General features: G+C 51.4%; 1 protein-coding gene across 3 annotated transcripts in view; it reads left to right on the top strand.

Annotated features, from left to right (window-relative positions):
* Positions 1 to 15,277, top strand: part of TRAPPC9 (trafficking protein particle complex subunit 9) — a 321,573-nt gene that overhangs the window by 103,090 nt on the left and 203,206 nt on the right. For all 3 annotated transcript variants that reach the window (XM_039845905.1, XM_039845906.1, XM_039845908.1), the window contains one exon: positions 4,799 to 4,923. In XM_039845905.1, the coding sequence (XP_039701839.1) occupies positions 4,799 to 4,923 (125 nt within the window). The remainder of the gene's footprint in view (positions 1 to 4,798; positions 4,924 to 15,277) is intronic.

Raw genomic sequence — 15,277 nt, 5'->3', positions numbered from 1 at the left:
GCAGCTCTGCCCTGCCGTCTTCTGCGTGGGCAGCGAGAAGTTCTGTCTGCGGTGATGCTGAGGCCGTGGGTGACACAGCAGCTGCATCCACAAGGGCGCTAGCGAATCTCACCACCTTAGCTGGGAGCCAAGGAAGTTACCCATCTTCCATTGGGCCAGGCCTAGTGACAAGGAGCTCACTGCTCTTGAAAGAACCCACTCTGGCATTCGCACTGTACAGAAAAGTGACTTCCTAGTGGTTTTGAAAAGAATCCTGGAATTCGGAAGCCCAGCGGGAACCCCTCTCTCGTGCTGGAGAGACGGCATTTCCTTGCTCATTCTCAGTCGTTCGTCATTCCTCTCATTTTATCGGGTGCTTTCAGAGGCAGGTGTGCAGATCCAGGCCCGCACGTTGCACACCGCTGTGTGTGTGAACGAGGCCCTGGGGCGTGCCCAGGCCCCGGCCTGGGCGTGTGGGGCCTCCCCATCAGGCAGCGACCGGGGATGACGTTAGGTGCAGTCACTCGCCAGCGCGTGGTTCCCGCCCTGGTGCATGTGGGGTCCGGCACCGGCCGGCGCCGTCCCAGTGCTGGGATCCTGGGGTCCCGGCCCATACCCATGGCAGGGCTGCTCGCCTCCGTCGGGAGCTCCGAGATCGCCGATGGCTGCCCATTGGTCACTTGTGAAGGTTTCTGGAGAAAGCTGTGTGTGTGTTGGACACAACGTTTCCCTGTGGTCACAGATGTCCCCAGGTGTGGCCGAGCGTCACCTGCTTCGGTTTTATCCACTTTTCTCTGAACCATCCTTAGAGGGAGGGAAAACTCAGGAACAGCCCGATGCTAACGGGACTAATGGCTTACAAGCTCGCCGTAGTTGGGTTCCCGTGTGGCCAGACTCAGCAAAGGTGGCGGGGATTATCACCGGGCCCCAAACGCGGTCTCGTTGGGACTCGGCTCTCGCGGGACGTTGTGCGTCGTCTCCGTGGAGAAGGCTTTGCCGCAGTGTGAGTTCTCACGGTTCCCGTGGAGGTGACAGCCGGCGCCCTTTGACGTTGCTGCGGGACCCTGTGTGTTGCGTGTGCTGCCCGGTGGAATTCTGTCTTTGTTTCTTTTGCTACCTTGGACGCCAGATGGAGACCCTGGCCAGATGTTAGGGGCAACTTTAGGGGACATTTTCAGCCTACGCGACGTCGCCCTGCACGTGGTAGAGGCCGAGGGGATGGATGTTATGTGGAAAACAGACAGAAGCACCTCAGGCGCCAGGCTTGGAAGTGTACGTGTGTGTGCCGTTCGGCGGTGCTCACACGCTGACCTTCCTTCGGAAATTATTTTCTTCCTGAAGTGTATCGTTTAGGACAGTGGTCTCCAACCTTTGTGGTACCAGGGACCGGTGCTCCTCTGAGAATCTGATGCCTGAGGATCTGAGGCGGAGCTGAGGCGGTGATGCCGGCGCTGGGAGCGGCTATAGACACAGATGAAGCTTTGCTACCGCTCACCTCCTGTGGTCTCCTTTTGCCTTTGCAAACGTACTTTTATTCTAGTTTATTTCATATACCTGCCGCAAGAGAAAAAAATGTGTGTTCAGCTTTAAGCATTAGTGTCTCTTTTGAAAGTGCAGAATGGACAGCTCCCTGAGTAGACCTGTCACTGGGATGGATGCCAGGCCATCGCGAGGGTCCTTATGGTGGGGTTGGTGTGGGGCACACCGCAGAACAGCCTGGCAGCTGAGGTTTTGTATAAGCTCAGGTTAGAACTGAAGTGCATTGTGTGTCCCAGTTTTGCTGACAGTCCTGAGTTCTAATCCCGACTCTGCTTCTGCTAAACTGTGCAGTACTTCTTACCTTCTCGAAGCTCAGCCTCATCACCTACCGAACTGATTGGATAATGCCTGCCTTGCAAGGTGCGAGGACCAGTTAGGTGGCATGTGCTAAGTGCCCGGGGCTGTGCCAAGCACGTAGTAAACACTCAGCTCCCAGCCCTTCCTAGAGGAGCTATTTTTATTGTGACTGTGCTTTTTCTTTCTACCACACAAATCCCACTTTCAGCTGTCATTTCTCCCAGCTGTCACCAGGGTTGCGATACAGCCGAATTCAAGAGAGAAGTATTATTCTCGTATCCAAAATTGTATTTCTGAATTGCCCACAGAGATGCTCTTAATAGAAAAATTGAGCACTCTGAAATTCTCCCTGAAAGCTCAATTTGATTCATGATGATCTTGCAGACTCCTACATTCTTAAATACCCTCTGTCCTCATGAATGCACTCGACTGTGGTCCTCCTACTAGGCTGCCTTTGTCTGTTTGTAACTTTTTTGGTCTTGTCTTCCTATTAATTGTCATCCCAATCTGTTCTCTGTTCTATTTGTGATAGCCTGTGTTGGCAGAAGAATTGGCCGAGTGATTGAACAGAATTTTCTCTCTCTCCGCCCTGCCCAGCTGGAGAGCTTTTCCTCAACAGGCACTTGGTGACTTGTTTCTTTGCTTGTCGTGTTTATTCCATCCACCCTCTCCCCACGTTCCCCCTCCAGGACACGGCTGTGTCCGGGCCAAGGACTCGGCTCCTGCCCTCCGAAGACTGGCTTCTGTAAAGAAGCTGTAACGTGGCTTTAAGTGTTTTTTTTTTTTTCCTGAGCTTGAAGATTACAGGTCTTTGAGGTTTCTTTGAGGTTTTGAGGTCTGTGTCTGAAAAGGATGCAAATTTCGGCTGTAGTTTTTAGCCATTTTTTGCGCTATGGATTTGTTTTTTTTCATAATTCTCCTGTGTTGGTTCTCATTTTAGAGCCAAGAAAACAGGTCCGTAGGGCCGTGTGGCTTGCTTAGGGTCTCTCAATGCGGTGAGAAGCTGGCTGACTGCAGGAAGGCCCCATATCTGCCCCATACCCATATCTTTATAGCATACGATTCAGAGGAAGATTCTCCACACCCCTAAATTCGTAGATCAAATTGCATAGACTGTGCATGACCCCTCTTGTGTCTCTCTGTCCGTCCTCTGGTTTGGCCATTGTTGGTGGGACACTTCCATCTCTGGCCATGGCTGGACTAGGGCCTCCCTTGATTCTGCCAGAACCACGTGGGCTGCAGCCGGAGTGCCCTGTAGGAGAGAGAGGGGTGCCGGACAGTCAGCCGCTAGTGCTGACCACGACTCCCATGGCCGTCAGTGCCTCTGGACCGCTGCAAGAATGAGACCGTAGCATCATGCGAAGTGAAATCGGATTGGCATTTCCAAGGCCGCAAAGAATCTGCGTCCTTCGGGAGCCAGCAGAGTTCGTATAGTGTGCTGATGACGGGAGCTTTCCCTGGGGAGGGGCAAAGTAGCTGTGTCCCAGGCTGTTGGGGACTGGGTGGTGAGATGGCACTGAACCTTCCCTTGGGCACGTGGCCTCAACTCGAGGAGGGCGGCCCGGGGGCTGAGTGGCATTTAGTGGTCTTCGGCACCGTGCTCACTGGGAGGTTCCACTTGGCCTAGTTTCCAGGGTAGGGTGCTGGAAGTGTGGAGTTTATGTTTTGCAAATGTCTGTGTTCACAGTACGAGTTCCCTTCACAGGAGGCGCGATGGGGTCGTAGAGTGGTTTTGTAGACTGTGCCCATGGTGCTGCGGGCGTGTGCAAAGGGAGAGGAAAACCCATTCCAACCCAGCAGCTTTGGGTCGCGTCCTCGCAAAGGGATTTCTGCGCAGATGCACACGGCGAAATTCCCTTTAACCAGGAGGTGATTGTCGAATGTGACTTTGGGATGATGTGTTTTTGTTGGACACAGTGTATAAACTAAGTATCAAATTTGACTCTAATAATTCATGTACTTATTATTTACCTAGGGTTTATGATTTGCTAGAGCCTGTGCCAGCCACTGTTGGGGATACAATAGCAAAAGGGATGAGAATTCTGTCTTCAAGGAGTTTATAGTCATGTAAGGAATCTGAGACACGTGTAAGTTGCTGTCATAATAATAGTAGCTATTTTTGGGAATGCTTGCCAGGTACCAGGCATTGCGACAGCACTTTAGGTACAGGAACTCATATTCTTCCAGATATTCCTGTAATTTGTGTGTTGGAGTCGTTCCCACTTTAGGGATAAGGAATTTAAACTACGAAGAGGTTAAGCAACGCTGCAAAGGCCACTCAGCCAGACGGTGGAGAGGCCGGTCCCCCTGCCCACGGCCCCTCCACACAGCTGTTTTCTTGGGTCTGGGGCAGCATACCTGCGAGGTCTCAGGGTCGACGAGGTGTTAGGGCTCAGGGGAGGAGTACTTGCTCTCAGCCAGGTGACTAGGGGTGGCATTCTGGAGGAGGGAGCATCAGGCTTGAGACAAAGACACTGGCAGAATAGGGGGACAAGAAGTACATCTTTGGCGGAAGAATTGCTCGAACCCTGTAGCAGGACCGATCTACTCAGCCCTGGGCTGCGGTCCCTGCGAGGCGCTTTATTTCCAGTCTGCCCTGCACTTAGTGTGTCGTCCTCTGGGGTCCCACCCAAAGCTTCTGGGACTTAGCATCCTCTTTCTTTGGGGGACACCTAGGGCCAGCATTTTCCCCACCCGGTCCTGCAAGGATGTCACAGGCCCTGGTCACACCCCTGCCTCTCCATCAGCTGCTCTGGGCTCCGCGGGCTCCTCTGGGGAAGCGTAGCGCCAGGCTTGCGTCTCAGCCCAACTCAACCCAGGTGCGAATCTGCGCGCACGGAGGGGGCGTCAGGCGGTTGTCGCGGGCACAAGGTTGGACAGCAGGACAGACTGGATGCTCCCCAGTTCCTCTGCTGTCTGAACCGAATCCCTCACACTGAACAAGTCCAGCTGACCTGCTGATGCCTTTGTCCTTTCGTTCTAGATGGGATCAGCGTGAGCGGCTTTGCCCTGTGCAGCCCCTTCCGACAGGTCGTTAGGCCTCGGGCGGACAGCAAGCCTGCGAACCCTCCCGAGGGCGGCAGACCCGGGGACTCGAGTCAGGCGAAGGTGAGTCGGCCCCTGGCGCGCGGCCTGCCACGCGGCCCGGCATCCCCGGTGTGTGCCGCGCCCTTTCGGAGGCAGAGGTTTGAGGGCTTTGCAGGGAGGAGAGGCCGCGTGCATTTCTAAGAGAAGCGGGTTCGCGGGAAGCCGGTTTCTCTGTGGACGGCGCCCTGAGCGGTGTTTCTGGGGAGCTGTTCCAGCGAGCGTGTCGGGCCTTGGTGTTGCCAGCTCTTGTTTCCTCGAAGTGTTGGAGATTTGTGGGTTGATTGAATCTGTGTGTGGGTTGAATCGGTTTCTGGGATTGAAGAAGAATATTTCCTGTTCTTTTCTTATTCACTGAAACACTTATTTATTGCATAATTACTCTCAGTTTAGATATTTATCCGATAAGCGCTTCTTAATCCTTTGGCAACTCCTTCTCCTCGTCGGTCCGTAAACATGAAGGAAGCCAAGTGAATGTACGAGTGTCAGGTGGATATCAGTGCATAGATGGGGTGCCTCGCGACTTCTGGTGAGTGAGGACAGTGGCTCCAAGTTGTTCCAGGAAAGTTTGAACTAGGAGCCCCGAGTTTTCGAGTCATCAGCACCCAGGAAAGCTCGTCTGAGCCTGCCCGGACGGTGTGTCGAGTGAGGGGACTAAAGGCCTCAAGAGCCACGTGTGGGGGGCAGGCGGCAAGGTCACTGCAGATGACTCTTCGAGGAAGCGTGCACTCAGGCCAGCCTCTCGGGGTACTGCTCATTGGTGCCAACCTTTAAGAGGGTACTGACTGATCAGGCCCATCAGAAGGGCCTGGCCAAGCTGTCTGTGCGTAGTGGCACGATGAATTTTGAGTAATCGGGGCTGTCACAAAAACAAGATGAGGGGTGGAGGGCAGGGACGCTGGCTGAAGCGCGGCCACAGCAGGAGGAACGAGCTGGGTTTGGCGCATAGAGGTGGCACCGATGGCTTAGGGCCTCGGTGCAGGGGAAGGTCTCGTCCGTTTGGGGCCCTGTTGGTGCCCGGGAGCTTGTCACTGTGGGTGACGGGCACACAGAGGCTCCGTCGCTGGGCAGGGTGCGTGTGTGAGCTGAGGGGGCCTGGGGTGTAGGAAGACGCTTCCCCCAGTGGGAGCGAAGGCACAGAGGCGTGAAATGGTGTGACACCCGCGAGGGGCTACGATGTCTGATGCTGGTGGGGTGGCCTCTGGCCGGGAGTGACGGCGGAGAAGCTGGAGAAGGGACTTCCTCACAGGCCCTTGGGTGTCGCTCACCTCGTGATAACCAACACCAGATGTCACTGTGTTTCCCCTTGGGGTTCAGGCCCCCCACATCCTGACGGTCGCCTCCTCACTTCGGCTTCTCCTCCATGTGGCCTTCTCCCGCAGGATGAACTCTTGGGGTTTAGGGGAAAGTTTCACAATCCAGGCCGTCACTGTTCACGCTGGGTGGGGCGATCCTGGCTTCGCGCGGATTTCGTTCTCTTCATTTGGGTGCTGCCAGACCAAACGCATTTTTATTAATGATAATCAGTGGGTGTAGATGTAGGCGAATGCTTGTCAGTGTATTTAAATGTAATCTAATCATTTCAACATACTGACATCTCTCGAGTAGTCCTGCGTGTCGCGCACTTGTACATAAGCCATTTTAAATTCTCAAGACAGCTTTCTGAGTAGGCGATCTTCTTCTCCAGGGAGGGAGCCCAGGCTCCGGGACGCGTGGCGCAGTGAGTCACCCGCTTGAATCCATCGGCTGCGTGCGATGCTCTCTTTCCCTCCACTGCCCTCCTGAGTTTCACTTGTGTGCAGAGCCCCAAAGCCTCTCGCTTCTGCATTCAAGGCTCTTTATTATTTCATTTTGTTATTTCATTTTTACAATAACGTTTATTTTTTAAAAGTTAATCTGTGCATAGAATAGGAAACCGGAAAACACAAGAAGCAAAGAACCAAGTCCTCTATAATCACAAGCAGTTACAGTTGGATGTGTCCTTATAGGTCCCCTGTGTGTGTCTACACAATTAAGCTTCCATTTTTAGGTAATTAAGATCGTATAGTTATGTATCATGCTTTTTCACGCAGGAATATTTACCATTTCTAAGTCCCAAAGCTATATGAGTATTTTGATAACCAAGAATACATTACACCAACTCAATCTGGAAGAAAAAAAAATGTAATACTGCCTTTCTTGGTGACAAAAATTTCACAAAGGACAAAAATGGCAACAGGCCTCTAGACAAAGGTATTGGCAGAATCACAAAGAAAATACCACATCCCCTCAACAACATTCAGTTAAAATGAGACGTAAAGCGGCGGAGGACATGAAGCATAGCGCTTCTAAGAGAATTTATCGTCTGATCTTTACTTTTAAAATATTAGCAAGGAGGCAAGGTTCCATTGGAATACTGAAGAGCGTGCCCCTGTCGCACACCCAGAAGACGCACAGCATCGCGGTGCAGGTGCAGGCGCGCGTGCACCCCTCCCTGCCGCCCTCCTCCTGCCGCCAGGCTGAGGAGCACGTCCCGGCGTCCTGATGTCTGTCTCTCGGGTGTCTTGACAGTTCTGGTCCAAGGTGCCTCTTTTCTGTCGGTTAATCCATGAGTGTGCTTTCGATCACACGTGGTCACCTCGGGGCTTGTGAGATGCGCAGATGTCGCAGCATAAAGAATGCACTTGTCCACAGTGAGCACAGGGGCATCCTCGGGATGCACACACGGACCGCTGCATGTGACTAGGACTGTCTTCTAGGTGTGGGGTCCTTGCAAAGAGCCCTCCCCTCCCCTGCTCTCCTTTCTCCTCCACCAGTTCGATGGCCAAGCCCAGGACCATGGCTAGCTCCAAGAGGCGGGTCCACAAAGGCACCCCAGAGACAGCCCCTTCTAAAAACAAATAAAAAGGCATTTCTGAAAGGATCATTTTACTGCCTCTGCTTTTGATGTCCTGAGGGCATTCGGGCTTTTTTATCCTGTTCGGGGCCCATTGTGGTTCGACCCCACTGGACGTGGCAGTCTGTAGGTTCTCTCTGGCCATTTTCCTCAGACCGCCTGGGGACCCTCCTCCACTAGCTTCTTCTCAAGAAACCTGGGGGAGAAGCAGCACTGTTTCTGGAACGTGCTCTGTGAGCCGGGGGCTGCTAGGCGCTTTCTGTTATTTCAGTCTTTGTAGATGTCCTGTCAGGGGTGGAAACTCAAGTTTTGGGAAGTTACGTGACTTGCCTGGTTCATGGAGTTAGTGGATGGCGGATAGAGGGCATGACTCCATGTCGCTTCCACTCGTACTGTGGTTGGACCCTGGGGAGGATGAGGTCCCCCGTGGGGACCCCTAGTAGGGTGTTCGTTCCAGGTGATCGACCCTGCCCCACCCAAGGCAGGCGGTGGCGGGGGGCGGGTCTGGAACCTCCTGGGCTGGTGGGAGCAGCCCAGAGGCCTCTTGCTGGTGACTGTGGTGGAAGCTCCACACTGAGGTCAGGCGACATCTCTCTGTTGTCCCGGTCTTCTGCGGTTCAGAGGAATTTCTGAGAAGCAGCAAGGTGGGGGTGCAGGCAGGCAGCAGGCAGTGCTGTCTTGTGGGGCCACCTACCACTGGGGCCTCTTGGCTCTGCCAAGCTTGGTACCTAGTCGTCCTCCCCAAAGCAGGGATGATGTGATTTAATCAGAAACGTGCTCAACCTGTAAAATGATCACCAAGGAATGGCGTAGTCATGGAAACAAGTAATTCACTGACAGTGGCGTCTAGGAAGGCCCTCGAGAGTGGGGAAGATAGCGCGTGTTTCTTCAGATTTCCCACAACGCCTTCCTCCCCGTTCAGCTGTCCCTGGTCGTGTCTGTCTGCGTTCACGAGTGCTCTTTCTGCATGCCGTGTGAAGAATCTTCCAGGACAGAAAACAGGTGTGCGAAACACGTGCCTGTTAGGAACGGCGTTCCTGTGAGCCGCGCTCTGCAGCTCGGCCTCTCGGCCTCGGTTTCCCATCTGTAAAGTGGACTCATAGTGCCTCCTTCTGAGGGTCGGTGGGAGGCTTACATGGTAGAGGAGCCTGGCAGGGCAAAGAAGTAAAGCGGGACCAAATCGAGAAATGGTAACGAACTTGGGACTTTATTCATGTACATTAAGGGAAGAACGAGATCTGGCGAACGGGTCGTGCTGGTTGTTAGGGTGGCGGTGGCCTTGGGGTGGGCAGAGGTGCGGGTCGCGGACCCACAGTCCGTCATCGGCCAGTTACTTTGTGCTGCTCAGCCTTGCTTTCCCCAACGAGTGAGGCTCAGGCCTACCCTCTGAGTTACACTATGTGCACAAAATGTGGCGGTGTGACCGGAATGTGGCAGGGGCTCCAGCGAGAGCCCTTCTGAAGGGGCTGAAGCCTGGGGCCGCCCTGTCCCCAGCTGGGGCTGCAGAAATGCCCGGCGGATGAGCGGAGGCTGCCCACCTGCGGCGGCCGGGGCCGAGTGTATCACGGAGGTCCCCGTAGCTTTGCGCACCGGAACCACCGAGCTTACAGCCTCCAGGGCTGGACTACACGGGAGAGTAGGAAGCTGGCCGGACCCTGGCGCACAAGCACTTGGGGAGGCTGGACCGACGGTGACCCGTCGGCTAGTCCAGCTTGGACACCGCAGCTGTCCGTCACATGTGCACGCCGGCCGCCACGGAGACTCCCATTTCGCCCCTGTCTGCCGCTTCACACCTGCCGATCGAAGCAGCGTGGAAACCCTAACAAGACCAAGCTCTGCCAGAAGGTGATGGGCCAGGCCCGCCTTCGGTTCTCTGCGCTTTTGGTTCTGGGAGCCTGGTGCTCCATGCCCACCCAACTCGACACCACTTGTCTTTAAAAACATCACACAGTAGGCTCAACAGCCACAGCCATGATGGTAGCAGCTTCGTCCAGGGGTCCCGTACTGGGAGGCAGGGGTTGTGCTGGCTGCTCCCTATGTGAGCGAGGGTCTGGACTCCCCACGGCAGGCCCACACGCCGCATGTCCTGTGGTGTCTCTCTGCCGCTCTGACACTCTGCATGACCCGTCCGGTGTGCTCGCGACCGACTTGAACCCGATCCCCAGTTCCTCATCTGCAGCTGGGGAGAAAAATCCTCTTTCGCCCAAGGTCGTTACTGAAACCCATCGAAATGATACAAATAGCAAGATGATAGGTGATAAACTTAATCATATCAGTAAGCATGTCAAAAGTAAATAGTCTAAATACTCTCATAAAGGTAGAGAATGTCAGAGTGAATAAAAAACAAGACCAAACTCTAGCTACCTCCTTGTAAAACATTTTAAATATAAAGACACAGATAGGTTGAAAGGAAATGGACGGACAAAGGTATATCATGCTGACACTAACGTGAAGAAGCCCGGAATGGCACACTGATGTTAGAAAAGAAACTCCGGAGCAGAGAGTCACCAAGGATGCACAGGCCTTCTCATACCGACGAAGGGCTCGGTGTTCCAAGAGGACGTAATGGACGTAAACATCTGTGTGCCTACTGACAGCTTTGAAATAAACGAAGCAGAAACCGATAGAACTGCAAGGAGAAATAAACCTAGCGAGTGTAACATCCTTCAATAATTGGTAGAATAGGCAGAAATCAGTGAACATATAGAAGATTTGAACAATACTGTCAACCAATTTGACCTAATTGACATTTATAGAATACTCTACTCAACAATAGTTGAGCACAGAATACCCATTTTTTTTTTTTAAGTCCACACAGAACATTTACCGATGGACCATATTGAGGATGTGATGGTTAAATTTTGCTGGGCTGTGGTGCTCAGTGTGGTCAAACACTAGTCTAGATGTTGTAAAGCTCCTTTGTGGATGTGATTAACATCTACAATCAGCTGACTTTAAGACTGCCCCGACAGTGTGGGTGGGCCTCATTCAACCAGTGGATGGCCTTGAGCAAAAACGGAGGTTTACTGGACAAGGAATTCTGCCTCGAGACTATAACATAGTCTCAGTAATTAGGAAGAAAACAAAAGGCTGTCACATAGATATCCTGCATGAGTTTCTTGTCTGCCAGCTTGCCCGACAAATTTCAAACTTGCCAGCTCCCACAATCACGCTAGCCAATTCTTTAAATCTGTTTGCACATATGCACACACATATGTCACACACATGCGTGTGTATACACACATGACCTGTTCTGTTTCTCTCTGAAGAACACTGATAGAGCCACCAAACGAGTTTCAATATATTTAAAACTATTCTCATTTTCCGAAGTATGTTTTATGATAGTAATAAAATTTAGTTAGAAACCAGAAACATCTTTGAAAAATCCTCAAACATTTGGAAACAAAAGTGACACACTTATGATTAACTCGTGGGTCAAAGAAAGAAAAAAATAGAAAGTGTTTTGAAATGAATAAAACGAAAGCCCCGTGTATCACTTGTGGGATGCCTCTGAAACGCTACTTCTGAAACAGCGCTTAATGCCTTTGCTGGAATAGAAGCACGGTCTCAAATTAGTAGGCCTTGGCTTCAATGTTAAGAAAGCAGAAAAAAATGTGGAAATTAAACCTAAAATAAGCAGAAAGGGAAATTATAAAAATCAGAGCAGAAATCAATGAAATAGAAAACAAAAACAAAGAAACCAGAAGCTTGCTCTTTGAGAAAATTCAATGAAATTTACCAACTTCTAGCTAGATTGATTAGAGAAAAAAGACACATCACAGATATTAGGAGTGTAAGAGGTGGCATCACTATAGATCCTACAGATGTTAAAAAGGTAACAGATATGTTATGAACAACTTTATGCCAGTGAATTTGAAATCTGAGATGAAATGGACAAATTCCTTGAAAGTCACAAAATACCAAAGATCACAGTAAGAAATGGATAATCCAGAGAGCCCCATCTCCATTAAGGAAATAGAATTTTTTTGTTAACAGTCTTCTCATAGAGAAAATTCCAGGCTTGGATGGCGTCATTCATGCATCTTACCAAGCTTTTAAAAGAGGAATAATATGAATTTTATGTAAACTCTTCTTTTGGGAAGCTTGAAAAAGAGCGAATGCTCCGACCTCGTTCTGTGGGGCCAGCATCGCCCCACACCAAAACCAGACATTATGAAAATGGCAACAACAAGGACTACTGAACACAGGTGCAAACGTTTTAAGTAACATTTTAGCATATCCTATTCAATAGTATATAAAATATTGACCTAGTGGGATTTATCTGAGGAATGCAAGGCTGGTTTAATGTTAGAGACCCAACAAATGTAATTCTCCCTACGAACAAACTAAAGGGGGAAACTCTACATGCATCTCAGTAGATATAGAAAAAGCATCTGACAGAACACTGTGTATTTCCAATAAAAACTCTCAGCAAACTAGAAATAGAAGAGAATCGCAGACCTGAAGAACTGCACCCACAGTGCGTACAGTCCCGTTGTCCTTAGAGGTGCGAGACTGAGCCTGAGTCCCCTCAGGAGCAGCCACGCCAGGCTCCTCCCCCGATGCCACCACCGTGTCCTCGCACCTGGCCTTTGTCTGCGCTGGTGTTCGCTCCCATCGAAGCCCTTTCTCAGCCCCTTCGCTTCCTGGCGTGTTGCCCAGTCCTCCTCCAGGGCCAGGCTCTGATGCTATCTCGTCTGCCGACCTCTGCAGGTACTGCAGAACCACCCCTTCCCTTGTCCCCTCCCCGCCCTCCACTCCCGCCTCTGTTGTCATTCCACGCCTATGTCTCCGAGTTCCCAGGAAGCGCCTAATGGTCCCGGGCTGGTCCCTGCCACCTGGCACATCGCTCAGCCTTTAGTCAGTCTCCCTTGATCCGGACAGTCTAGATAGCCCGGTGAAATACTTCCTCTCCACAGAATAATTCTCTTGACTCTGAAGAGTCGTCATCAGTGAGGCGAAGCAGGTCAGTGAAGTGTCTCCTCAGAGTAAAGTCCAACTTAACGTTCAGATGATTAGCTTACGTCACTGGAATATTTTATAATACTTTAGCCTTGACAAGAAAGAACTGTGGCATGTTCATAAAGTTCTCATGTGCGTTTACATTTTAACAATTGTATTTATAAATGGACTGACCAGAAGAATCTGCTAAGGAAACTAAGCTGTGTTACAAATGAAAAATGGTTCCATGAGCCTTTGGGGCGTGAGGGCAACAGAATAAAGGTTCCCATCAGCTGGGAGGGGAACGAACATTTCTGTTTGTTCATCGATCATTTACACACTCGAGGATGGCGAGCAGATGAGCACGCCTGTGCCGGAGGGACGTGCTGACCAGAGAGGCTTGGGGTTAACACCGCGGAGAATTAGCACTTTAAACGGTATTTCCAGATTCCTTCTCCCAAGACTGCAACTTCCCTTTATTCAAGTGGAAATTACTGAACAGCTCAGAAAGATTAAATAATATGCCCAAGGTCAAGCAGTTACTAAGTAGAAGTTAAAATTCAAGCCCAGATATGTCTGAATCCTGAGCTTATACTATTTGTTTTCAAACTTATTATGGGATATGAAACATTCTGTATCGATTTGGGCCATATTTATAGAGCAGCGGATGTGAGCTTTCTCGCCTATCTGACCCCAGTTTTCAATCTGTTAAATGCAGATAATAAGACTTCCTCCTGGGCTATTATGAGGAGTAAAGCGTCTGCTATTAGCCCTGGTAGATAAGAAAAGCTTACAAAATGGCAAGTCCAATTCAGTTCCAAATTATTTCTGATCTGTCCCTGTAATAGTTACAGAGACGGGAATTTCTTTTTACAAAGTTTAAGCATAAAGGCTTCAACAGAATCCTTTAATCTGCTGAACAATTTCAAAACGTAATAAGAAATGTAGCAGTGAGAAGTGGGAGGAGTCTACCGCATGAAGAATTCTAGAACAAATGCTAAGGAAAGAGGTCAGGAGAATGTTCCGTGACACTTTGAGGACCTTTGCCTCCATGCAGTCATGTTCACCGGGGCCCCCGTCATGCCTAGTCCCCTCCGTCCGTTCAGCAGCTGTCTAGTGAGTAACCGGGCCCGGTTAGCCCGGTTCTGGATGGTGGAGTGTAGCAGCGAGCAGATGAAGCTCTGGGGCCTGCCTTCCAGAAGGCAGAAGAGACAAACAGTAACGCTGACTTTAGGTCGTGAGAAGTGCTGTGTGGGAAAGAAAGGGAGAAATTGGACGGTGGCCTTGCTGGCTCAGGTAGCACGGGCCGTCCGGATGCTGGGAAGTCGGTCCTGAAGCCAGGAGGCTCCGGAATGTGGACATCAACTGCCAAATGTGGAATTATGACACACGTGTCATTTCCCCCCAGTAGACTGTGAGTCAGCACTAAGGATGAGACCGTAGTAGTCTCTGCATTTTCTGCTCTGGTGCAGGGGCTGGTGCTCAGAGGGTCTCAGCAAATACTGAGTGAATGCACGCGGGAGGACACGGGGCTCCTCGCGAAGGGCTGCCGCCTCTCTTCCTTTGCTGTCCATCGTGTGCCGCATTTGGTCACAGCAGCGCCTTAAAGTACACGTTTGCGTGCGTTCATTCCCCCGGGGCTGGGAACCCCGCGTGCCGGCCCCGCCTCAGACTCCTCACGCAACGGGCCCGGGACTGTGCGTGTCTGACGAGTCCCAGGCGATGCCGCCGTGGGGCTGGGGGCCACTCCGGGGACGAGGACGAATGCGCTCCCTCGGCGTGTTTGGAGCAATTCCGCTCAAGCATGGGAATGACGGATGCGGTGAGAGAGGGTGAGATGAGACCACAGGGCGAAGATTCCCGAATGCCGCTGCGAAGGTGGCGGGCGGTGCCGCGTGGGTGCCGTGTGGGTGCGGGAGCCGCGCTGGACTAGAAGGCGGCAAGGTCCCTGCGGCGTGCGCTCGCCCGGCGTCGCAGGCCTTGTCACCCACGCCTGACTATTCTGGCTTTTCTTCCTCGCTATGCCCAGGACGTCAGGATACGGAGAATCATCTGATGCCCACACTGCACAAGATCTCGAGAACTATTGCTTTAGAAAGGACAGCCCCTGAAGAAAACTTTAAGACAAGAGAGGGAAGCAAGAAAGGACACGTAAGACCAGATACACGGAGAATGGTCAGCGCTGCAGAAAAGGCTTTGCCTGGCCTCGAAAGCAGCTTCATGAACAAAGCGAGGTTCATTAGAAGATACTCATTTTACCTTTCTCAGCCTCTTATTCCTATTTTTCTTGAGCGTTTTGTAAAAATCAGGAAAGGATATTAGCTTTTCTCAGATGCTTCTTGCGTGGCTTTTGAGATGATCGTGTGCTTTTTCAGTGTGTTAATACAGTGACTTCAACTGATTGGTTTTAGAATGTGGAACCAACCTGGCATTCTTGGGATAAACCCCACCCGCTCTTGCCGCTGCATCCTTTCTAGAATTAAAACACATGAAATGCTTGAGATCGACCTGGCAGAAACTCTGAAGGGTCTGTGTGCTGAGTCGTCGACAGGGAGGGTGATG

Source organism: Pteropus medius, unplaced genomic scaffold (genome assembly GCF_902729225.1).
Source record: "Pteropus medius unplaced genomic scaffold, Ma_sr-lr_union100, whole genome shotgun sequence".
Lineage (NCBI taxonomy): Eukaryota > Metazoa > Chordata > Mammalia > Chiroptera > Pteropodidae > Pteropus > Pteropus medius.
Note: the sequence above shows the minus strand (reverse complement) of the source record. Positions and strands in the feature narration are given on the sequence as shown.